General features: G+C 47.3%; 1 protein-coding gene across 1 annotated transcript; it reads left to right on the top strand.

Annotated features, from left to right (window-relative positions):
• On the top strand, positions 1 to 25,341 carry EEF1E1 (eukaryotic translation elongation factor 1 epsilon 1). Its single transcript, XM_088471773.1, has 4 exons — positions 1 to 166; positions 8,819 to 9,019; positions 21,628 to 21,723; positions 24,788 to 25,341. Exons 1-4 carry the CDS (start codon positions 80 to 82, stop codon positions 24,926 to 24,928), a joined length of 525 nt encoding a protein of 174 aa, XP_088327899.1. The 5' UTR covers positions 1 to 79; the 3' UTR covers positions 24,929 to 25,341.
• The last annotated feature ends 563 nt before the right edge of the window (positions 25,342 to 25,904 follow it).

The raw sequence follows: 25,904 nt of genomic DNA on the forward strand, positions 1-25,904 counted from the left end.
TCCCGGAAGAGGCGGGAATGCGGGTCGGGCATGTGTGGTTGGCAGTACGTGCTGCTGGCTTTGTGACCTGCCAACCAAGATGGCGGTGGAAGATCTGACCGCGTTGGAAAGATGTTTGGGGCTGAAGGCAGGGAAATACAGCAGCCGGGCACACGGTAACAGTCAGGTGAGAGGGTGTATTATAGGGACCTCCTTAAGGGCTGCTAAAAGATTGTCTGGTTCTCGATGGTTTGTAAGTCGTGCACCTTAGTAAATAGCCTGTCATTGAAATGTGAGCAGACCCTCCAACATGACCCGTTCCATTAGGTACAAAATGCTCTGCTACTGGACTTCCCACCTAATGTATGATTGTAGCCACCTGTGCTGAAACACCTGTCTTATCAATTACCTAGTTCAACACAGGTGACTGCAATCATACATTAGGTGGGAAGTCCATTAGCAGGGCATTTTGTACCTAATGGAACGTGTCATGTTGGAGGGTAGGCATTAGCCATGCACTGGATGAATCAGTGACCCGGCAATCTCTTGCCTTTATATGCTCACATCTAACATATTACTTGGTCAAGTATTCCACTGACCAATGTTGTCTTATTGTAAAATTACTATTTCTACTTCAGGGTCCATAGGGTATCCACAGGATACCTTGGGGTATAGGTGTGACGTCAGTCGCAGGGCACCAAAGAGTTAAGCTTTCAGCCTCCCAGGATGCACTAGGTCCCCCTCCTATACCCCGCCCCCGGGCCAAGGCACCTCAGTTTAGTTTGGTGCCCGGCCGGAGTCGGGTGCACCTGTTGGAGTGGGGGCTAGAAGAGCCCCTGAAGCTTATTCTTCATGCAGCTGTGGCTGCACATCTGGATGTACAGCATGGACAGTCAGTCCTGACGTCCATGCTGTCTTCCCTACACCCCGCCGGTACCAGAACGCCGGTACTGATCCGGGGATGCTGGTGGGCGTCTGGGGTCACAGCTAGCGGTGACCCCAGATGCTCCGGACCATGGCCGGATTCAAGGGGGACAGAGGTAAGCAGCGGGGTCCCGCGGTGGGTCCCCGCTGATCACATGGTCCTAAGTCCCCAGGCAGGGGGCTCCCTGGGGACTGGCTGCAGCGTGGAGCCAGGCGACCAACCTGCGCTTCCACTACCCCCTGGGACAGCGGACCGCAGCAGAGCGGTAGCGCTGCGGCGTCCCAGGGGTTAAATGCATGCCAGGGGAGCGCGCCTTCCCTGTCTCACAGCCGGCGCCTCCCCCGCTGCACACAGCCCTCTCTGCATGCTGCCGACTGGTCCTGTGGCAGCGCTCCTCCCCCAGGCCAGCCTCCTCTCTGCTCCTCGGCGGCCATCTTCTCCAGAACGCATGGTGAACGCTGCTGGAAGCGCTGGACGGAAGCATCGTGGTCTGGGTCCCCCCGCATACCTCTCCTCCGCTGTGGTCAGGTCTGTGTATGCAGCGCTGTGTCCTACCAGGCCCTGTGTCTGTGTAGTTGAGTGATCAGCGCTGTTAGTGCAGGAATTGTTATTTTTCTGCATTGTATGTGACTGTGCTAGCGCTGCTGCCTGTAATCTTTTCTTCTCTAAACTGTCAGCTTTATTACTGTCCCTGTTCTTTCTGCTAAAGCCCTTGCGGTGCGGTGCTGCAGGGTGGTCTCTCGCCTATTTAATACTTAATTGGTGAGAGAGGTCACATACGTGGTGCCATCATGTCTGAAAGTGATTTTCCCCTCCGGCTACAGTGTACCACGTGCAAAGTACCGTTAGCGGAGGGGGAGGGTAGCGCGGAGGGCCTTTGCCGGCAGTGTTTGTCCATGGCGCGGCCTATTACGGTTACAGCACCGGTACAGGAGCCGCCCTGGGCTTGTTTCGCTCAGGCGTTAACAGCTTTAGTGGGCCAGTTAGCTCCGCAGCCCGCGTTTACTCCGATGGGTTTGTCCCAGCAGTCTGTGGTGTCGTCACCCATGCAGGGGTTCCCACGACAATTGGTGGTACCCCACAGTCTCCCTATTTCCCCGCTCCCGGGTTCTCAGGAGCCAGCGTGGGTTAACTCCCTGACGAGTTCTGTACAGCACTTGTCGGATGTGTTGCAAGGGGAGTCTGTGATGCGGTCTCATAAAAGGCCGGTGGCGTCTCTGTCCGCTCCTTATGAGGATGACGAAGGGACGTCTGATGATGGGGAGATTCTAGATCCTTACGATCAGGAACCTCTCCATACTAAGGACGCTGATGCTAAGTCCAAAGTATATATTCCTGGACTTATTCGGGCGGTCCGCACAGCCTTGGTGATTGAGGACGAAGTTCCCCCAGCGGCTAAATCTAAGTATGCCTTTTTCAAAGATGTGAAGGGCGATGCCACAGTCTTTCCTCTTTCGGGTCAGTTGGTGGACCATTTAGAGGAGGCGTGGAAACAACCTGGCAAAAGATACCAGCCGCAGAGACGCCTGGCGGTGGCTTATCCGTTCGCGGATAATTATTTTGCGAAGTGGGAATCCCCTCCACAGGTGGATTCTCACGTGACCCGTCTTGTCCGTAGTGCCACATTGCCGATGCCATCCATGTCCTCCCTTAAGGATGCTACGGACCGCAAGGTAGAAATCTGCCTGAAGTCCGCTTATTCCCTTGCTGGGGGGGCAGCACGGCCGGCTATGGCCATTTGCTGGGTTGCCAGAGCGATGGAGCGCTGGGCGGATTCATTAGAGGCTTCTTTTGAATCCGACTGTCCGGCCGATCAGGCGGAGTTGATTGGCAATCTCCGTGATTCGGCCACCTACATCAACGAGGCGGCTCTAGACATTAGTACTCTGGTGTCTAGAATTTCTTCAGCAGCGGTAGCTGCTCGTCGCACCTTGTGGCTGCGATCCTGGAAGGCGGACGCAGATTCCAAGAAAGGTCTGGAAGCGTTGCCGTTTACCGGAGAAGTTCTCTTCGGTCCGGATCTGGATAAGATTGTGGCCACGCTGGCGGCAGCCAAATCTGCCTGTCTCCCGTCGGCCGCTGCTCCTTCTGGTTCGGGACCATCGTCCTTTCGGTCATCTAGGGCCCAGGGCAGGCCCAAACCACAGTCGTTTCCTCGACAGGCTGGCCCTAAGAAATCGGTCAAGCCCCGGAAGCAGGCATGGAGTACCAGACGTCCGGCCCCCAAGCCAGATGGCAAGCCTGCGGCCTGACGGTCCGGGCCTCCCTTTGGGGGATCCCAGGGTGGGAGGCCGCCTGCTACAGTTCGCCCAGTGTTGGTCGACCACTACGACAGACACTTGGGTTCTGGAGGTGGTTTCCCACGGATACGCCCTCTCCTTCCGGCACAGACCCCCGGCTCGCTTCTTCACCACGGGTCTCCCATCAGACCGGAACAAGGCTACGGAGCTGCGGAAGGTATTGCACACTATGCTCCAGGCTGGAGTTATAGTGGCGGTTCCATTCTCCCAGAGGGGCCAGGGTTTCTATTCAAATCTATTTTTGGTACAGAAACCCAATGGGTCATATCGTCCGATTCTCAACCTCAAAGCACTCAACAAGTCTTTGCGGGTCCCGAAGTTTCGGATGGAGACCCTACGGTCCATCATTCTGGCGCTGGAACCTGGGGACTACTTGGTGTCATTGGACATACAGGACGCTTACCTGCATGTCCCTATTCTTTGGCGCCATCAACAGTTCCTCAGGTTTGCAATCAGCAGCGACCACTTCCAGTTTCGGGCGTTACCTTTTGGCCTGGCAACAGCACCACGTGTTTTCACCAAGGTGATGGCGGTCATGGCGGCTTCTCTGCGGCTGCAGGGAGTCCGCATGTTGCCGTATTTGGACGACCTGTTATTGGTGGCAGGATCTCCAGAGCTCCTGTTACGCCACTTGGACCTGACCATTGCACTGCTGCAACGGCACGGCTGGCTAATCAACTGGCAGAAGTCCACTCTAATCCCGTCTCGGAGGATTCTGCATCTTGGAGCCTTATTGGACTCGGGACAGCAAAGGATCTTCGTGACGGAGGACAAGATCTCTGCTTTACAGTCAAGGGTGCGCAGTTGTCTGCACAGCCGCCGGGTGTCCTTACACTCGGCGATGAGGTTACTGGGCTCCATGGTGTCGGTGTTCGACATGGTGGAATACGCCCAGTTTCACTCCAGACCTCTGCAGCACCTGATCCTGTCCAAGTGGAACGGGCTGACTCAGTCTCTGAAGTCCCAGACGATTGTGCTCACCCAGGAGGTTCGCCTGTCCCTTACGTGGTGGTTACAGACGACCCACCTCAACAAGGGACGTCCGTTCTGGGTTCCAAATTGGGTCCTGTTGACAACGGACGCCAGTCTTCGGGGCTGGGGAGCAGTTTCGGGTCCACACTTGTTCCAGGGCAGGTGGACGCCGACAGAAGCGGAGCTTCCAATAAATATCTTGGAACTCCGTGCGGTCTTCAATGCTCTCCAGCAGGCACAGCGGTTTCTCCAGGGTCGCCCGGTGCAGGTCCAGTCGGACAACGCTACCACCGTGGCCTACATAAACAGGCAAGGAGGAACTCGCAGTCGGGCGGCTCTCGTAGAGGTCTCTCGGATCCTGGTTTGGGCGGAGCGCAATCTTCCGGCCATATCAGCGGTCTTCATCCCGGGAGTGCTCAATTGGGAGGCGGACTTTCTAAGTCGCCAGGACGTTCATCCGGGGGAATGGTCCCTGCACCCGGACGTTTTTCAACTACTGGTGGACAGGTGGGGTCTTCCAGAAATCGACCTCATGGCGTCCCGGCACAACAACAAGTTGCCGGTGTACGGGTCTCGCACAAGAGACGAAGGGGCGTCTCTGGTGGATGCTCTGTCCGTCCGGTGGACGTTCCGGTTCGCATACCTGTTCCCTCCGGTCTCCCTTCTTCCACGGGTAATCCGGAAATTCAAACAGGAAGGAGGGACGCTCCTGTTGATAGCTCCCGCGTGGCCCAGACGGCACTGGTTCTCAGACCTTCAGGGTCTGTCCGTGGACATTCCTCTGCGGTTGCCGCTACGACCGGACCTTCTGTCTCAGGGTCCTTGCCTTCACCCGGACCTGACTCGGCTGTCTTTGACGGCGTGGCTGTTGAGACGGCCATGCTGAGGTCCCGGGGGTTTTCCAGCTCTGTGGTGCGTACCATGTTACGAGCTCGGAAACCGTCTTCCGCGAGGATATACCATCGCGTGTGGCATACGTTCTTCCAGTGGTGTCGACCGAGAGGTTATGCACCGCGGGAGTTTCGTCTGTCTCGGATTCTCGCCTTCCTGCAAGCGGGACTAGATCATGGGCTTCGCCTTGCTTCTTTGAAGGTACAGGTTTCGGCCCTATCTGTCTGGTTTCACCGTAGGATTGCTACAATCCCGGATGTGCGCACCTTTATGCAGGGTGTTCTCCGCATTCAGCCGCCCTTTGTTCCACCTGTGGCGCCTTGGGATTTGGCTGTGGTCCTGAGGGCTCTCCAAGGACCGCCGTTTGAACCACTGGGCTCAGTGGATCTTAAATGGCTAACAGCTAAGACTGTTTTCCTTCTGGCCATTGCTTCGGCCAGACGTGTTTCTGAGTTAGGGGCTCTTTCTTGTAGACCCCCTTTCTTGGTTTTTTATGGGAACAGGGCAGTGCTCCGCACTCGGCCCGAGTTTCTTCCCAAAGTTATTTCCCAGTTTCATATTAACGAGGAAATAGTTGTTCCGGCCTTTAACTCACCGGGTCTTTCCGTGGGTGAGGCCTCTTTGGATGTTGTGCGGGCCTTAAGGACTTATGTTGACCGCACTTCTTCGTTTAGGAAGTCGGACGCTTTGTTTGTCCTCTTTGGCTTCCGTAAAAAGGGTTGGCCTGCTTCAAAGCAAACTTTGGCAGCCTGGATCCGTATGGCTATTTCTGAAGCTTATCTTCATGAAGGCCTACCGGTCCCTCCTTCTCTGAAGGCTCATTCCACTAGGTCTGTGGGTCCTTCGTGGGCAGCTCGACGTGGTGCCTCGGCAGTTCAGATCTGCAAGGCTGCTACGTGGTCTTCTGTCCATACCTTCGTGAGGTATTACAGGTTTGACACCTTCGCCTCTCAGGATGCTTCCTTCGGGCGGCGGATTCTCCTTTCTGCACAGGAGCGTCCCCACCCTTAAAGGATACTGCTTTGGGACATCCCCAAGGTATCCTGTGGATACCCTATGGACCCTGAAGTAGAAAATATGAGATATGGTAAGAACTTACCCTTGTTATCTCTATTTCTACGAAGTCCATAGGGTTCCACAGGACTCCCGCCCTGTCGCACCTGTGCTGCAGATGGGCTTTGCTCTGGTCACCGGTTTTCCGTCTCCCTCTGGTGAGAATGTGATTCTTGTATGTGTCCAGATCTTTGTTCTCTCTCTTCCTTCTCCTCCTCCGGCCTATGGCTTGGTAACTAACTGAGGTGCCTTGGCCCGGGGGCGGGGTATAGGAGGGGGACCTAGTGCATCCTGGGAGGCTGAAAGCTTAACTCTTTGGTGCCCTGCGACTGACGTCACACCTATACCCCAAGGTATCCTGTGGAACCCTATGGACTTCGTAGAAATAGAGATAACAAGGGTAAGTTCTTACCATATCTCATATTTTATGGCTGTTTAAGGAATGTTAGCATGCCTCCAGTTTTGTGTGTGCAGGGTCCACAAGTAGATTCAGCTATGTGGAGTCAGTATAGAATTATTTCCATATAGCACACATGTATTGTGAATTTTAAATAATCTTCACCATGGGCATATATGTGTCTATCTTTAGTTTATATTGTTAGCCTGATGAAAAAGCAGTCTTTGCTAAAGCTACCCTTTAAATGCATGTTTATTATTGTGTATATATAGTACAACAATGTTATGCAGTTCCCTACAGAGAATGTATCCATTCACATCAGTTCCTGCCATATTGGAGCAAACAGACTTATGATAGATACACAATATTCTATATATTGTTTAGTTGCTGATCGGAACTATATATTGTACACATAAGGTGCATACACACTGGGCGATAAAGTGGTTATCGTTGAGTCGTTCACTATATCGTCCATTTTTTACACCAAAACGATGAACGATAACGACGTTGCGCATTCCCGCAGGTCGTTCGTCATTGTCGTTCATCGGGCAAACATGCAGGCCACCCTGACGTTATCGTCAGGTTGCTGCATGTTGGGGAATGGGGGAGACAGCCGAGCGCTGAACGATATCGTTAATGATATCGTTCAGCTGGTGTGCTCAATGTCATGAACGACATTGAGCACACCCTGCCGGGGACACACTAGACGATATCGCTCAGGGAGCATATCGTCTAGCGGGTACGCTCCTATAGTATGTGTGCGCATCTGATCCTTCGTTTACCGTAACACTCCATCTGTTCTGCACAGCAGATGTGATGATGCAATGAACAAAGTGGTGAAATTACGTGCAGCATGTAATGAGAAATCGTGTTGTCGTACGCAGGGTCATGTAGTGTGTGTAATGTATCGTTACATAGCACCATTGCTGGGTCATATCCTACAGGGTGTACCCAGCTTTAGGGGAGAAATTCAGTCAGACAAATTGCAGGCAATGACTGCAACCTGAAACAGGACTTTTTCAGTTTATTTACATTGATTTCTGCTCGTGACCTCAGGAGGTGTCAGCAGAAAGTTTGAGCTCTCATTCGGGTAGTACCGTCCATAGAGGACGGTACTGTGTCCGGTGGCTCGTGTATTTGCTTGTTTTTTTTACCACGCCCAGGGATTGCTTACATGGGCTGAAGAGGACGTGATCCACGCATAGGAGAAGGTGAGTATTTTTTTGTTTGTTTACAGGTACCCTATGGATATTCTACTGGACAAGGGAACATGACGTCCTCAGGGATACATAGGTGACTATGGGGCAGATGTATGAAGCTCTGGAAAGTGATAAAGTGCAGAGTGATAAACGATCAACCAATCAGCTCACAACTGTCATGTTACAGGCTGTGTTTGAAAAATGACAGGTGGGAGCGGATTGGTTGGTCATTTATCACTCTGCACTTTATCACTTTCCACAGCTTCATACATCTGCCCCTATGTGAGATAGTGTGCTTGTATGTTTTATTAAAGTTTTTTTCTTTATTTTTACACAGGTTTCATTGTTTTTTTTAACCACAGCAGCACCGATGGGTTTCACTGTTCCCGTACGTGCTTCTGTGTCAATGACACAGATGCATGTAGCACGGATCTCCCTGTTCCATGCTACATGCATCTGTATCGTGCATGACGTTGTTCAGTGTGCATACATACGGCACAGTGTCATTCAAATCATGCACGATAGGTCGCTGATCTTTCTGCATTTCGGAAAGATAAGCAACCACAATCAACGATATGCAGGAGCGCGCATCAATTGTGATCACCCCCACACACGTAACTTTTTAAACGATTGGTCGTTCCAATCAGTCGGAAACGGCCAAATCGTGTGGGGGCCTTAAGGCTGCATATGTATAATCTTACAGTGCCAACATATTCTGCAGGGAACAAATACATTAATAATATCAGACAGGGTATTAACATACCGAAAATGCTAAGAAGGTGTTGCTTGCAAGTTTACATAGTTAAATGAGCGTTTTGATTAATGAGGACAAGTCGCACATAATACATATTGGCCTAGCTAGAAAAGTGCTTGGTAGCGCTATATAATCCTGTCACACAGCAGTGTTGGTTAAGGAGAAAGAGGGAAATGAAGAAACATATCATTGCACACCAATTGTCACTGGTCATTAACAACATATTTGAGCTAGCTTAGTTTGAATTGCTCAAATTGGATGACAAAATCACCTTAAAATTCTGTTCCTAACTGATTGACTGATGTTTACCTTTGGTCATATGTTTATTTCTGATCTTTTCCTTTACAGATTCCGGTGCTTCAACCCAATAGAGGGCCCAGTTTGGCGGGCCTTGCCACTATTGCTTCTCATTTAGTTACTGAAGCCAAAAAAGATGAACTTCTAGGTGCTTCTGTAGAAGAAAAGGCAGTTGTGCAGCAATGGCTGGAATACCGAGTTACACACATAGACAGATCAGCCAATAAGGAAGAAATCCGAAACATACTGAAGGTCAGTGTTCTTTTTTTAAGACATTATACTCCTATAATGGCCTAGTATCCAGTTTTCAATGCTGTTTGCATACAGATCCTGGCCAGATGGCTGCACATGCCATCTTTCACTGAAGCTGATATTGGGAAAGCAAGGTTCTGCAGGGCTGCAATCCCTCCATCTCTCATTGTGACTTTATTAAACATTAGCATTATTGTATTGTCTGCTGTAGTTTCACATTGTATGTAGGGCTTGTAAGTGTCTGGTTTAAAAAAATAAATAAAAAAATGCAAATGAATGCTTGAAAAGTCCAGTGTGCCGGGTTAGTGCCAGTCTTTGTTGCATAAATGCGGGCTATATATAAATCATTATTATGGGGATGGTAGAGCACATGTATGGGAGGGGAATTGTTAGTACAGATGCGAGGGAAGGAATGTGTTACTCCAGAGGTCAGAGAGGAAACTGTCAGTGAGAGGGGAATGTGTTTCTACACAGGTGAGGGAGGGGAATGTGTTCCTACAGGGGTGTGCGAGGGTAATGCTACTACAGAGGTGAGAGAGGGGAATGTGTTAGTCCAGAGGTGAGGGAGGGGAATAAATTACTACATATGTGAGGGAGGGATTGTATTCCTACACAGGCGAGGAAGGGAAATGTGTTACTACAGAGTTGAGTGAGGATAGTGTGTTACTACAGAGGTGAGGGAGTGGAAAATGTTATTACACAGGTAAGGGAGGGAAGCACAGATGGTGTAATGGTTAGCGTTACTGACTCACAGCAATGAGGTCATGGGTTCAGTTCCCACCATGGCCCTAAATGTGTGGAGTTTGTATATTCTCCCTGTGCTTGCGTGGGTTTCCTTCGGGTACTCTGGTTTCCTCCCACTCTCCAAAAATATACTGGTAGGTTAATTGGTTCCCCACAACAAAAAACAAAAAAACCTGTGTGTGTAGGTGATAGGGAATATAGAGTGTAAGCTCCACTGGGGCAGGGACTGATGTGAATGGCCAAATATTCTCTCTGTAAAGCGCTGCGGAAAATGTGAGCGCTATATAAATAACTGGTAATAAATAAATAATAATGTATTACTGTAGCAGTGAGGGAGAGGATTAGGGTTGGCTGGTTTAAACCAAATGTTTTTTTATTTTTTATTTATTATGCTGTGACTACAGGCACAACACCGTGACTGGTATTATTCCACTTTCTTGTTGCTTGTGGTCTTTATCTGAGTAAGCTTTACCAATGCAGTAAATCACACACACTACAAAGATATAGGGAGTATGAACCAGATAAGAGAGGTGCTAAATCTGCATTGCATCAAGCTAAAGCTGGCCACACACATGGCGATCTGTACACGATCAGCCGATGTGTATGATTTGTGTACGATTTCCCTTGAAACTCTCCCCGGCAGCTCTGCACACGATCTCCACACAATTTGGTGTCGGAATCGGCCAGATCTGGTAAAATATAGCTATGTGTGTAGCCAGCATTAGACTTCTCCCCAATCGATCCCATAGGGTAGGAAAAAATACCACAGCTAAAGCTGGCCACACCCATAGCGATATTTTACCCGATCTGGCCGACAAATTGGAACGTCAGATCGTTTAAAATATGGGCAAATCCTGAGTAAATCGTGAGTCCCCGCTGGTCGCACATCGCATAGTCAGATCTGCCGTGCAGTAGGGCAGATCTGACAATCTAGGAGGCGATGCACTGTGAAAGTCTGGATGCAGGAGAGATCGTATGAAGATTGGACACCAAATTGTGTGGAGATCGTGTGCAGAGCTGCCGGGGAGAGTTTCAAGGGAAATCGTACACAAATCATACACATCGGCTGATCGTGTGCAGATCGCCATGTGTGTGGCCAGCATAACATTCTCAATCTTAAAGAGTAAACTCAAACGCATAAAACAGGCAATATACAGAGAAACACCTCTTGGTTAATTCTCCATGTTTACCTTTGTATTTCAATTCAAAATGTTCAGTCCTATTGAGACGAGTTATAGAAACAAAGACTTAAGCTGCATACACACACAACGATTTAGTTAATGAACGATTTTAGTAAACTATTTTCTCCCTTGAAAAAATGAACTAAAATCGTTTACTAAAGTTGTTCATTTACTATGTTCATTTAAATGTAATGAACGATTTTTTAGAACTACAAATGATTTTTGCATATTCCCTTACTGAAAATCGTTGAGTTGACAAGTCTGACTGAACTACAAACGTGAACGCGCATGAACGAAAATCGTTCATCGTTTGACTCAGAAAGTGAACGATTTTTACAAACGATATCGTTTAACGATAATCGTTGTGTGTATGCACCTTTTGGGCTCGAACCAATTAGGTGCGATGTGCCGTTGCAACGGCGTTAAAACGTTGGCAACGGCCCGACACATCGTACCCTTCGTAGCCCGACTCTCCACTGAATTCGACTGTCTTTGCTCGCTGCTCTATGGGACAGCGAGAACTTTCAGGCGAATCCAGCAGGCCGTCAAGTATGGCCACTGTCGCGATGACTCGCACAGGTGAGTATATCACACCTAATTGGATCGAGCCCTTAGTCTCTGTGGTGTCACAAGTATCATCTTATGAATGGTGGACGAGCAAAACAAAATTAACCCCAATGTATTTCCCATTATTTAACAACTTCTGACTGCTCAAGTATCTTTAGCTAGTGTAGAAAGATTTTTTTCTTTCGGTTTAGTTAATTCGAAGCTTTGAAACAGACTGGGAACTGAAAAGGCCTCTAAACTAGTGTTTTTATTCAAAATGTTTAATGCCAGTGACACTACCAGTTCTAATGCTTAACTCCTTAAAACGTGTTTGATCAAGGTTTCTAATACATAGCAAGATTAATTTTTTTTTCATTTAAACATTAATGCAAAAAAATTGGTTTAAACCAAAAAGACCAGGGGTTTTTTTTTTTTTTTTAAAATGTGTTGTTTTTTTTTCCAACCCTGGAAATATCCAAATATTTTCTACTACCACCAAGATCTGCATTACTATAAAGGTGAAGGATTAATGTGTTACTGGAGTGGTGAGATGGAAGCTGTAAATATCTAAGGTCTACCCAGGTGAAACTGGGTACATCAGCTAGCATTCTTCTATTGAAGGGGGGTGACCTATGTAACACTTCAGTCGCTTCTGATGTCATCAGATTTACAGTAATAAATACAGGATATTTAATGTTCAGTTATTGTGACCATTAAAGATCCTAGTATTAAATCCTGGACGGGTGAGGCCATAAAAAAAAATACAACAACAAAAAAATGCCCAAAACTTTAGTCCTCCATGCCGTACTAGGACAAGAGACTTCTAACCCATCATTTAAGCCTAAAGGTCTACAAGCGCATACACAATGATTTATTTATTTTTTTCTTGCAATTCGATCATATTTAATGCAATATCCATATGTGGCACAAGTCTTTAATTTATGCAATGTAATTTCACATATGTTTCTTGAAGTTGAATTGATCAGCTTTTGAAAGCAATAGTATTACTATCAGTGAATAGATTGAATATTCATAGTTAAGTAATGTCTTTCTGGAGCATGTTAGATTGTTTTACGTGTACACATTGGGCAATGAAAGTTTGATTGCAATGCAGAGAATGGAATCTGTATGAATTGCCGCCGGACCCGTGGCGGTGGATTCAAATTCCGACAGCGGCAGCCCGACAATTATGGAAATCCCGATCGACCCCAGGTAAGTATATACTAACCTATTCAACCCCCTAACCCTCCCTTTGGGGTGTCTAACCCTAACCTTCCCCTCCCCCAGTGCCTAAGTCCCCCCTGGGAGCCCCTAACCTAACCCTCCCTACCCCCCTGCGGCTGTGGGTGCTCGGCATCACTTCGATCGGGATGCCCGGCTTTTGTAAAATGACAGGCGTCTAAATGACAGGCGTCCCTCGCCGGGATTAAGCAGTCGGGAAGCCGGCTGTCGAGGTTTAGGTCCGCTGGCTTCCCGACTGTCTCTAAGACTCCGAGGGGGGATATCAAAAGTTTTTGCGTGCCCGATCTCCCGTCTAAACCGACAGGGCGATGTTCAATTCCAGGTATTCGCGCATGTCGCTCCCAAATAGACCGAGTTTAGCCACATAAAGCGCCCAAGTGGCAGTTTGGGTGGCCAAAACAGGGAGTTATCGACTATTTCTGCTCGCCACTTTAGGAGGGTGCAAGCAGAAATTATACATTCGCATACGACAATTGAGGGGCAAAAAACCTGAGGCACACAAAAACAAGTCTTTACTGCCTAAAAATGTTAAATTAAATTTTCTATTTTTGTTTTATTTTGTATTGTGCTCTTGACTAAACATGACATTATCTACTTTTGGGTGAACTGTGGGCTCATCAATGTGTTAAAAAGGCTGTTGATTGGAGGCAATAAATCTATATGACCATGTTACACAAACTGAGCCAAGCTTAAGGGGCACATCCACTAGCAGACTGTGAAACGACTGCACGATTACAACATTGTAATCGTGCAGTCGTTTCACAGTCTGTGCTGTGCCTACACTGAACGATAAGTTGTTCAGTGCAGGCACCCTCCCTCATCCCTGAACAAGGCCAATCTGTCATTATCGGCAGATTGACTAGCATGTTCGGGTGATGATGGATGTCAAAAATGACCAGCGGGAAAGGGTATTTGAGAGGCACAAATCCCCAAATAAAGGAAAAAGTAAGCTCTTTACAATGGTCAATGAATAGGATCTGTTTCCACTTGCATACTTAATTGATCCCACTTTATCAACCTATTATACAGAAAGGAATTCGGCATTTCTAAATGTATAGTCTAGGGGCTAGTACCTGATGATGGGCGGATAGCCAGGCTTTGTCAGCATTAGCAAACATCTGATAGAATGCATGTAGCAAACTGCAAAAAAAAAAAAATTAGTATTTTTTTTTTATGGCCATGGGGATATTTTCATCTAGACTAGGGTGATTTAGGTCTAATAGCAGCTATCAGCATTTTGCAGTGCCATACCAAAAAAAAAAAAAAACCCTCTTATTATTCACACTTTAGATGACTGTGGGCTATTTGGCACAACTTACTTGCCTTGATTGAAATTAATCAGCACGTAATTTTGGGTCAAGCAGTGGCTGCAGTAGACTAAGCAATTAGTTCTAGAGTCCATGGGGTATATTTACTAAAGTGAGAGTTTTTAGAGATGTTGCCCATAGCAACCTATCAGATTCAACTTAACATTAATTTGTACCTTCTAGGAGATAATAGCCAGAATCTGGTTGCTATGGGCAACATCTCCACTTCTAAAAACTCTCAAATTTAGTAAATATATCCCCGTATATTTATACTTGTCAGGTCTTTGTGAGGTAGGCATGGACGTTGTGACATCATCGTAGGTAATTCAATGTACAAGAGGAATGGCCAGCAACTGGCTAATTATATAAACTCTGATAAACTGAAAATACAAAACCAGTCACTACAGACTTAAACTGGGGTACACATTTGAAATGACCTACCGACTGCCCGATACAATACGCCAATATATTGTGTTGGCGTACACACTGCACGATCCGCCCTACAGTAACACAATGGGACTAATTATGTAGCAGTGAAAAGCCCTTTATCAGAGATAACAGGGCTTTTCATGTCTTCATCCTATTCAGAGAAGGGGTTACTATGAAGAAGTCTCAGATTTCTCCAGCAATGCACCTGATTAGTGTAAATATAGTTTCCTCAAAAAAATGTTGCCTTCTCAGGATGGCGCAAAGAGCATCCTGACAGGAGAAGAGCAGTGAAGACTGTGCATTGTAGACGGTTCTGGTGATGGTGAATATTTGGCTGATCAGATTGGCTTCATGTTGTTTTCTCCCTGCACGTTTCAGCACTGGCAAATAGCAAGATGAGCATGGAAATAAAATTAGAAATTCAAAAAGGTTCTGTGTCAAATATATATTTAAAAATTACGATGTCAATCTCTTTGCAGGTGGTCTCTCTCTATACATGAGGAAATGCTAGAATTCATTTTATATTTTTTTTCTGTATATGTTGGATTATCATCGAATGATAATGCATCATAATAAATGTAAAAAATGTATTTATTTTGAAAATATACCTGCCTGGGAGCTGTATGAACAGTGAACAGTGCCATAAACCATTCTGTAACCAAGCAGAAAGCTTTTCAACAGTTGTCAGTGTATCTAAAAGTGTCATATGCAAACAACACAGCGAGTAAAGTTCGGCAGCAATGTACTGATGTTTGCAAAGCAGTTAATAGATTAAAATTAACATCTAAGAATGTGGCAGGGGCATTGAAATATAGAAGCATGCAGTGATTGAGTTCACCTTAATCCCTTCGACTGGGGGTATTTTATAGATCTTATACATTTCTAGCTATTTGAAGGTGAAGCCTAGAATGTTTTTTTATTTGAAGTATTTGTTTTAATTATTGCTAAAAGTATTGTACATGCAATAAGAAGATGTGTTAATTCCTCAAAGTATAGTCACCCAAATACCAAGGTATGACAGTTATTGGGCTTTCTACTGCAGGGTCCATAGGGTATCCACAGGATACCTTGGGGTATAGGTGATGACGTCAGGCATCGGGCACCACAGAGTTAAGTTTCTTCATCCTTCCAGGATGCACTGGGGTCCCTCTCCTATACCCTGCCCCCGAGCCTCAGGCACCTCAATTTTCGTTGGTGCCCGGCACGGATTCGGATGCACCTCTACAGAGGGGGGTCTGTCAAGGCCCCTGAAGTTTTTTCCTTGGGCAGCTGTGGCTGCACACTTGAGTGTACAGCATGGATAGTCTGTACTGACGTCCATGCTGTCACTCCTCCACCCCGCCGGTACCAAAACGCCAGTACCAATCCGGGGATGCTGGTTGGTAACAGGGGTCACAGCTAGCGGTGACCCCGGTTACCATGGACTGTGGCCGGATCTACGGGGATGCAGGTAAGCGGCGGGGTCCCCTGCTGGTAACACAGTCCTAAGTCCCCAGGCAGGGGGCTCCCTGGGGACTGGTCGCAGCGTGGAGCCAGGTACTGATCCTGTGCTTCCACTTAGCCCCTGGGACAGCGGGCGGCGGCGGTGAGAAAACGCTTCGGCGTCCTGGGGGTTAAATGCAGGCCAGGGGAGCGTGCCTTTCCTGCATAGCAGCCGGCGCCTCCCCTGCTGCACACGCCCTCTCCACAGCGGTCTGAGCCAGTGCAGCTGCTCCTTCACCGGCCTCCTTCTGCTCCTCGGCGGCCATTTTATCTAGCGCATGGCAAAGTTGCTGGATGCGGTGAGTGGTGGCAAGCGGTCCAGGTCCCCCCTGCATACCTCTCCTCCGGTGGCACAGGTCTGTGTATGCTGCGCTGTTTCCTACCAGGCTCTCTGTCCTGTATAGTTGATCACAGCGCTAATAGTGCAGGGTTATTCTGCATTGTATGTGACTTAATGCTGGTACTGCCGTTTGTACTTTCACTTTCTACTGTCAGCCATTTTACCTATCCCTGTCTTCTCTGCTAAAAGCCCTTGGGTTGCGGTGTTGCAGGGCGTTATTACCTCACTGTACAGATTGTTTGGTGAGGTGTGTCACATACAGCGCTGTTCACTACTCCAGAATGTCTTACAGTGAGCGCGATTTTCTTCTGAGGCCAAAGTGTACCATATGTCAGGTACAATTGTCGGAGGGTGATGGAAATGCGGAGGGGCTATGTAAGGAGTGCTTTTTAATGTCACGCCCGATTTCTGTCACTGCACCTGTGCAGGAGCCACCATGGGCCTGTTTTGCTAAGGCACTTACTACCCTGGTGGGCCAGCTGGTGACACCCCCTGGGTTACCGCAGATGGGCTTCTCACAGCACTCAATGGTGTCATCTCCCATACAGGGGTTCCCCAGGCAATTGGTTGTACCCCAGAGTCTCCCGCTCTCACCCCCTCAGGTCACACCTGAACCTGCATGGGTCAGCTCTCTGTCCAATACGGTGTAACACCTGTCAGACATTTTACAGGGGGAGTCTTCATTGCGGCCGCATAAGCGAACTTTGCCGTCTCAGACCACACAATATGATCAAGATGATGTGACCACTGATGACGGTGAGATGTTAGACCTTTCTGCCCAGGTCTAAGGTTAATTACCGGGCCTTATACGTGCAATTCGTACGGCCCTAGTTATTGATGAAGACGATCCTCCCGTGACTAAATCAAAATATGCCTTCTTTAAGGATATTAAGGGTGATGCCACTGTTTTTCCCCTATCTGGTCAGCTATTGGACCATTTAGAGGAGGCGTGGAAAAATCCGGGTAAGCGTTACCAACCTCAAAGACGTTTGGCTGTTGCATACCCTTTTGCAGACAATTATTTCTCAAAATGGGGAAACCCCTACTCAGGTGGATTCTCATATCACACGCCTTGTGAAGAGTGCTACACTGCCCATGCCATCCATGTCTTCCTTAAAGGATGCCACGGATCGTAAGGTGGAAATATGCCTGAAGTCCATTTATTCCCTTGCTTGGGGGCGTCCAGGCCAGCTGTGTGCTGGGTGGCTAAAGCCAATGAGCGCTGGGCTGATAGCTTGGAGGCGTCTCTGGACACTGACTCGTCACCTGAACAGGTGGAGTTAGTGGGTAACTTAAGAGATTCGGCCACTTGTATTAGATATCTGTCTCCTTGCTTCCAGGATCTCCTCTGCAGCAGTGGCAGCTCGCAGCACCTTATGGTTGCGGTCTTGGAAGGCGGATGCAGGTTCAAAGCGGGGTTTGGAATGCTTTCCTTTTAATGGACAAATCCTATTTGGACCTGATCTGGACAAATTTGTGGCCACTCTGGCGGCAGCGAAGTCTGCGTGTCTGCCATTGGCTACGGTCCCATCAGGGTCGGGTTCTTCGGCCTTATAGAGCCCAGGGTAAGTCCAAGGTACAGTCCTTTCCGAGACAGGCAGGAGAAGCCTTTGGCCTGACGGGACGGGCCTCTCTTTGGGGGACCCCAAAGTGGGAGGCCGACTTCTTCGATTCGCCCAATGCTGGCGTCTGAGCACTTAGACACTTGGGTAAGAGAAGTAGTTTCTCACAGGGGTTCGCCCTCTCCTTCCGGCGGAGGCCTCCCAGCCGGTTTTTCACCACGGGTCTTCAGTCCAATCAGGACAAGGCCCTGGAGTTCTGGAAGGTATTGCACACTATGCTCCAGGCTGGGGTCATAGTGCTGGTTCCTTTCTCTCAGAGGGGATTGGGGGTATTACTCCAATCTTTTTCTGGTACAGAAACCCAATGGGTCCTCCCGGCCAATACTCAATCTCAAATCCCTCAACAAATTTTTGAGGGTTCCTCGATTCAGGATGGAGACCCTGCGTTCCATCATTTTTAGTGATGGAGCCTGGGGATTTCATGGTATCGCTGGATATTCAGGATGCTTACCTGCATATCCCCATTGCCTCAGCGCACCAGCGCTTCCTCAGGTTTGCAGTGGTGAACGACCATTTCCAGTTTCAAGCGCTGCCTTTTGGTCTGGCCATGGCACCTCGTGTGTTTACCAAAGTTATGGCAGCTCACCTGCGGATGCAGGGGCTTCACTTGTTACCCTATCTGGACGACCACCTGCTGTTGGCAGAGTCTCCAGAGATACTTCAGCGCCATCTGCAACTGACGGTCTCGGTGTTGCAGACTCACGGCTGGCTGATAAATTGGAAGAAATCCTACCAGGTTCCATCACAGAGGATGATCCATCTCGGAGCTCTGTTGGACTCGCAACATCAGAGGATTTTTGTGACAGAGGACAAGATCTCTGCGTTACAAGCAAAGATTTGCATTTGCCTGCAGAGTCGCCGGGTGTCTATTCACTCGGTGATGAGGTTACTGGTTTCCATGGTGTCAATTTTCGACATGGTGGAGTTTGACCAGTTCCACTCCAGGCCTCTGCAGAGGTTAATTCTCTCCAAGTGGTTGCCCCAACGGATACAATCGCAAACAATGGTGCTGTCACTGGAGGTATGTCGGTCTCTGGCCTGGTGGCTACAGACTGCTCACCTGAATCGGGGGCGCCCCTTTTGGATTGCGGACTGGGTCCTTCTGACGACGGACGCAAGTCTCCGAGACTGGGGAACAGTGACTGGTCCTCACTTCTTCCAGGGAAGGTGGACGCCAGCAGAGGCTCAAAGGCTTGTCTAGTGGACGCTCTGTCGGTCAAGTGGACCTTCCAGTATGCGTACCTCTTCCCTCCGTTTTCCCTTCTTCCTTGAGTGCTATGAAAATTCAAGCAAGAAGGTGGCATGCTCCTGCTGATAGCTCCAGCGTGGCTCAGACGGCACTGGTACTCAGACCTTCGGAGTCTCTCAGTGTACACTCCGATGCTGTTGCCTCAACGTCCGGACCTGTTATCTCAGGGCCCTTGTCTTTATCCAGACCTGGATCGGCTGTCTTTGACAGCTTGGCTATTGAGACTGTTCTCTTGAGGTCCAGGGGGTTTTCCGGCTCTGTAGTGCAAACTATGCTAAGAGCTCGGAAACCATCATCTGCAAGAATTTACCATCGTGTGGCGCATATTTCCTTTCATTGGTGTCGCCCTAGAGGCTATGCTCCTCGGGTGTTTCGGCTATCCAGAGTATTGGCTTTCCTACAGGCAGGCTTAGATCATGGTCTTCACCTTCCCTCTCTGAAGGTGCAGGTATCTGCCCTGTCAGTCTGGTTTCATCGTAGGATTGCTACGCTCCCTGATATCCGCACCTTTATGCAAGGTGTACTGCGTGTTCAGCCTCCCTTTGTTCCACCTGTGGCACCTTGGGATCTGACTGTGGTTCTAAGGGCTCTTCAAGGACCGCCATTTGAACCACTGGGCTCTGGATTTGAAATGGCTTACGCTTAAGACAGTTTTCCTTCTGGCCATTGCCTCGGCCAGAAGGGTTTCAGAATTGGGAGCTCTGTCATGCAGAGCTCCCAGAGCTTTTTATTTTTCATAGGAAGAGGGCTGTGCTTCGTACCTGTCCTGGATTTCTTCTGAAGGTGGTACCTAGTTTCCATATCAACGAGGAAATTATTGTACTGGCCTTTAATTCACCGGACCTTTCGGTTGGTGAGGCCACATTGGATGTGGTGCGGGCCTTAAGACTCTGTTGACCGCACCGCTTCTTTTCAGATGTCGGACTCGTTTGTCCTTTATGGCCTCCAGAAGAAGGGTTGGCCTGCCACTAAGCAAACGTTGGCAGGATGGATTCGCCTGGCTATTTCTGAAGCTTATGCTCATGACGGTTTTCCCGTTCCATCTTCTGTCAGGCCTCATTCCACTAGGTCTGTGGGTCCTTCGTGGGCAGCTCGACGTGGCACCTCAGCGGTTCAGCTTTGCAAGGCAGCCACGTGGTCATCTGTCCATACATTCGTACGGTATTATGCTTTTGATACCTACGCCTCTCAGGATGCTTCCTTCGGGCGGCGCATTCTCCTTAAAGCACAGGAGCGTCCCCACCCTTAAGGGATACTGCTTTGGGACATCCCCAAGGTATCCTGTGGATACCCTATGGACCCTGCAGTAGAAAATAAGAGAGATGGTAAGAACTTACCTTTTGTTATCTCTAATTCTAAGAAGTCCACAGGACTCGCGCCCTGTCGCACCTGTACTGCAGATGGGCTTTGCTCTGGTCACCAGTTTTTCCGTCTCCTTCTGGTGAGAATGTGATTCTTTGTGTGTTCCAGACTTTCTTCCCTCTCTTTCTCCTCCTATGGCTTGTAACGTAACTGAGGTGCCTGAGGCTCGGGGGCGGGGTATAGGAGAGGCACCCCAGTGCATCCTGGAAGGATGAAGAAACTTAACTCTGTGGTGCCCGATGCCTGACGTCATCACCTATACCCCAATGTATCCTGTGGAACCCTACGGACTTCATAGAAATAGAGATAACAACGGCAAGTTCTTACCGTATCTCTTATTTTATTTTCTGTCTTCAGTGTAACCTGCAGTTACAGTCTACTGACAGCTAACAGCAACTGACTTGCTTTCACATTGGCACCAAGTGGAACATTGAGTAGTTCATGCTTTCCTACATACACTCTGAACAATGTTTACAGTGCTCATATAATCAAGAGGTTAAGTTACAGGTCCTGGCCACATTGATCCCCCACACCACACTATCCAGCTCAAGTTAATGGGGCATGAAGCCAACTTAATTGTATCTACAGCAATCAGTAACGGGTTAAGAGATTAAGGGGGGGATTTATTAAATCTTGGAGAGAGCTAAAATACCACCTAATCAGCTTCTAAGTTCTAACTGTCATTTTTCTAGCACCGCCTGTAAAATGACAGAAGCTGATTGGTTGGTACTTTCTCTCTCCAAGATTTGATAAATCTCCCTGTAAATCTGCTGCTTTAAAATGTAAATGTAATTTAAACCTTCTTTTTTCTCTCTCAATAAAACGTAATTCCTCCTTCTTCTTTTGGAGTCCGACATATTTTGCAGAGTAGTATTTGGGTCCATTCATAAGTTAAAGTGGAGTTGCTTTTACGTGTCATATCATCTTTGGTTTGATAATGTACAACTCACAGACAAATAAATGCATATGTGTCTATATGAAATTTGTTTGATCATGGCATTTCTTGAGTCTGGTTTCCAAATTACAGAATATGTGCTAGAACAAGGTTGTTGCAGCAGCATCCAAATTAATTGTGTGTATTTTTTTACATTAATTTCTCTCTAGGATCTTAACTTGTATCTGGAGGATAAAGTATACATGGCTGGAAACAAAATCACATTGGCCGATATCTTAATTTATTATGGGCTGCATCCAGCAATCGTAAGTGTAACAGTAAAACTGAGATTCGTGAATAAAGTGCTGGAAAAAAATCATAGCTGAAATTCATATGGTTTCTCCATGATTAGTTCAAACATATATGTTAAGATTGCCTTATTTAGGTACAGCTTAGTGATACAAACTTGGCTGGAATGCACTTTCTTAAGTTATGTACACACTGATAGATATATAGTACATTGGCGGGTGTGTACACCCGATATGTCTATGAACAACTCCGTTCAGACATATCTGATCGGCCCTGCAGCACAGTAGATGGTTAGTGTATCTGAAAGATATATCTGTCATCTGCTGGTGTGTTCGGGTACCCACTGATTGCCCATATACATACTGCAGGGACCAGCCGATGAATGACTGCTCAACTGGGTGGGCAAATTTAAATGCCTGTTCAGTTGTGGCATCAAGCACCGGCACATCGGGCAGATAATTGGTAAGTTTGTATGCACTTGCCAATCGTCAGGAATGTGTGCTTTTAATAGTCTCTTGTGGTGTCTCCTGCAAAAATAGCATTTGAGTAAACTCCTTATCAGAATTTATCCATCCCAATTTTTTTTTTTCTCTTTGTAGTGTTGTCACTATTTGTTTCTCTGCTTCTGTCTAAAGGTGCATATACACACTAGGCAATCAGGAAAGACAGTACGATTACGACATCGTAATCTTACCGTCGTTCCTGATCCCCCTGTAGTGTCTGCACTGAACGATCAGTCGTTCAGTGCAGGCACTGTCCATCATTCCTGAACATGCCAATCTGTCGTTATCGGCAGATTGTGCTACATGTTCAGGCGATGGACAATGTCGGAAACGACCAGCGGGAGTGCGCATCGCTGGTCGTTTCTGACATAAAAGTGCACGATTACTGAGCGATTGCACGATTACGATGTCGTAGTCGTGCAGTAACTCAGTAATATCGCCCAGTGTGTACGTACCTTTAGTCATCTTCAACTTTAACATTATAAATGTACTGTAGCCACCTTTTTCATTCTCTTGCTGGTGTTATCTCTGTAACTGATCCTCTACATGACTGGACCAAAGTAAATTTTACAAGATCTACACTCCACTAATCCTATGCTATGTACATCACCACATAAGTACCTCCTAACTCAGTGATTTTCAACTCGCGGCACACTACACAAGATTTTAAAATTGCCAAGGCACACTATCCGGCGATGCGGTGTGCGCGGACTATGAAAAAATACACTACATTAGTTCCCACAGGAACAAAACACACTACATTAGTTCCCACAGGAACAAAACACACTACATTGGCCCCCACAAGAATAAAAAACACACTACATTGGCCCCCACAAGAATAAAACAATCCCATTGGCTGGCCTAACAGAAAAAAAAAACCACATTGCTCCCCACAAAAAAAACAACCATGCCACATTGCGCCCCACAGAATTGCTCCCCACAGAAAAAGAAACCTATGGCTGGCCCCACAGAAACAAAAAACAAAACAAAACACATTGTTCCCCACTAAATAGGCAAATATATGGCTGGATAACATATGGCTGGTTCTCACTAAAAAAAATGACATGACTGGTTCCCTCAAAAAAATAAACTATGGCTGGTACCCACGAAGAAGAAAAAAATGTCTGGTCCCCACAAAACCCACATTTCTTCCCCCCTTCACTCACACTGCAGCAGGATCGCGTGCGGGCGGGCTTCCAGGCAGGCTGCAGAGCCTGCCTGGACAGAGCGCGGGCTGGCTGATTGGCGTTGGCTGGCAGAGCGGGCTGGAGGGCAGTGGACAACGCGGCGTGCGTGATCTGTGATGTCACGCCGCCGCATCTTTGCAGGTCACTACCCGGTCGCGCCTGAGTCTCCCAGAAGAGCTCAGCGGCCCGGGATGCTGAAGTACAGTAAAATGACAGCTCCGCGGCACACTTCACAACCGGCCACGGCACACTAGTGTGCCGCGGCACACCGGTTGAAAACCGCTGTCCTAACTGAATAGACTTGTTAAACAGGAGGTACTGACATTTTGTCATGTATATGGGTGGATGTACCATAACATTTGTGGGATTTCATTGATGTTTGACGTCACCGCTCGCAGCACTTCAGACTTTGCTCATTGGTAATGGATTAGCACAGCTGGATTTGGCCACAATACTGAACCAAATTCAGAGTTCAGTACATCCCTAATAATTATAGGCATTAAGGAGTCAATGCTATTAAGTGTGTTGATGCTGTGCAGAACGGTATGCAGTCGGGAAGCCGGCGGACCTAATCCCGACAGCCGGCTTCCCGACTGCTTAATCCCGTCGAGGGTAGTATGACAGGCGTCTAAATCTAGACGTCTGTCATTTTACCGACGCCCGGCATCCCGATCGAAGGGACACCGAGCGCGGATGGCCGCAGGGGGGGAAGGGTTAGGGTTCACGGAAGGGATTTAGGGTTAGGCACCCCCCCCGGGAGGTTAGGATTAGGGTAGGGGAAGGGAGGGGTAGCGTTATTCACCCCCGGGGGGGACTTGGGTTTAGGCGGCGGGGAAGGGGGGGATTAGGGTTAGGCACTGGGGGGAAGGGGAGGGTTAGGGGGTAGAATTAGGTTAGACAATAATTACCTTCGACGATTGGGATTTCCTCCTCTGCCGGGATGCCGCTGTCGGGATTACAACCGCCGGCGGTAAATCATACTGATTCCGTGCAGAACAAACTGCACCTTGCAAAAACCCTACATCAACAATTTTTGCCTCGTACCTATAGAGGTGCGCTGGAAATGTAGTGGCTACCGTATCTGCCAAAAATGTGCACAACTAAACATCAGCCGGTGATGCTTGGCAGAACATCAAGCCTAATTGAATTGACCCCTTGCTCAGAACAGGGAAGTCTTTAGCTCCAGACTCACAGCATGCAGAAAAATATGGCCAATAAGCTACTAAAGGAAGAGATTACTACATGACTATAGTAACTAGCAATGAGTGGTGTCTTAAGAATTAAGCAATTGATTTCAGCAATGTGCTTTAAAATGTGCTATGTTCTTGATTAAATAAACAAATGAGCAGATTATAGAAAATTTCCACTCATAGTTTTTATTTTCTTCCCAGGCTGACCTTTCGGTCCAGGAAAAGGAGACCTACATCAATGTATCCCGTTGGTTCAGTCATATTCAGCATTACCCTGGGGTTCGGCAGCATCTCCCAAGCTTGGTTTTCATTAAGAACAGAATCTACACTAATCTCCATTAGATGAGAGTAATGATGCTTTGGTGCATTCCCTCAGTTTCAGGCATAACATATCCCGACATATTTACTGTTACATTCTGACCATATATGACCATACATCAGTTACAGCAGCTGTCTGAGATGCTCTCAAAGCATTTAAAAGCCCAATTCTATTTTCTTATTTATTTTAATTAGTTTAAATTATAAAAAGTCAACCCAATGCAGCATATTTTTTTAAATGTTGTTAAATCTACAATATCTCAAGTGTGTTTCTCTGCTCCAGTTTTTGCCATGTCTGTTTTTACACACTGTGCCAATGAAGACGTAAAAGATAATACTGTATTAACACAGTAAAGTAACATTTGGTCAGAAACAATGATTGACAAAACCAGATGAAATGTGAATTTTAGGTTTGAAAATAAAATTTCATTTCAATATGGACTTATAAGCATTATTGCCTCAATGGATTAGTTATATTTGTAAATAAAGTAACAAGATGCAGCATTGCAGATCAATCATTTACCTAGTACTGCATATATTTGTCTACAAATGTGTTAGAAATAAACAAAATGAAACAAATTTTCTTTAAAGGGGAAAATTGTGTGATACATACCTAATCTTTGCAATGGCCATTCTCCTATACAGGCCTTGTATATATGTTCGACAATCATAATGTTAATATTGAACATGTCAACATTTTTTCATTATATCGACATTCAGCATATCAACATCATGGTTTTCTTCAGATTCTGACCCTAATGGGAACCCTAGCGCTAACCTTTAGCCTTCTGGAAATGTTGAGTTTACCAGGTTGACATTCTGACAATGTTGACATTTTGCAGGTGTCAACATGAATGATGTCAGCATTGTGAATGTCGAAACATGCTGAATGCCAAAATTGACTGCATACCTCCTATATGATAACTAGTGTTTCACTGTATCTTTCTGTACTGTAAATTATAATGTGTTCCCAACATTTCGTCTAGTAGAGAGCTGGCTA

This window comes from Taudactylus pleione, unplaced genomic scaffold (assembly GCF_031769625.1).
Source record: "Taudactylus pleione unplaced genomic scaffold, aTauple2 ptg000116l, whole genome shotgun sequence".
Lineage (NCBI taxonomy): Eukaryota > Metazoa > Chordata > Amphibia > Anura > Myobatrachidae > Taudactylus > Taudactylus pleione.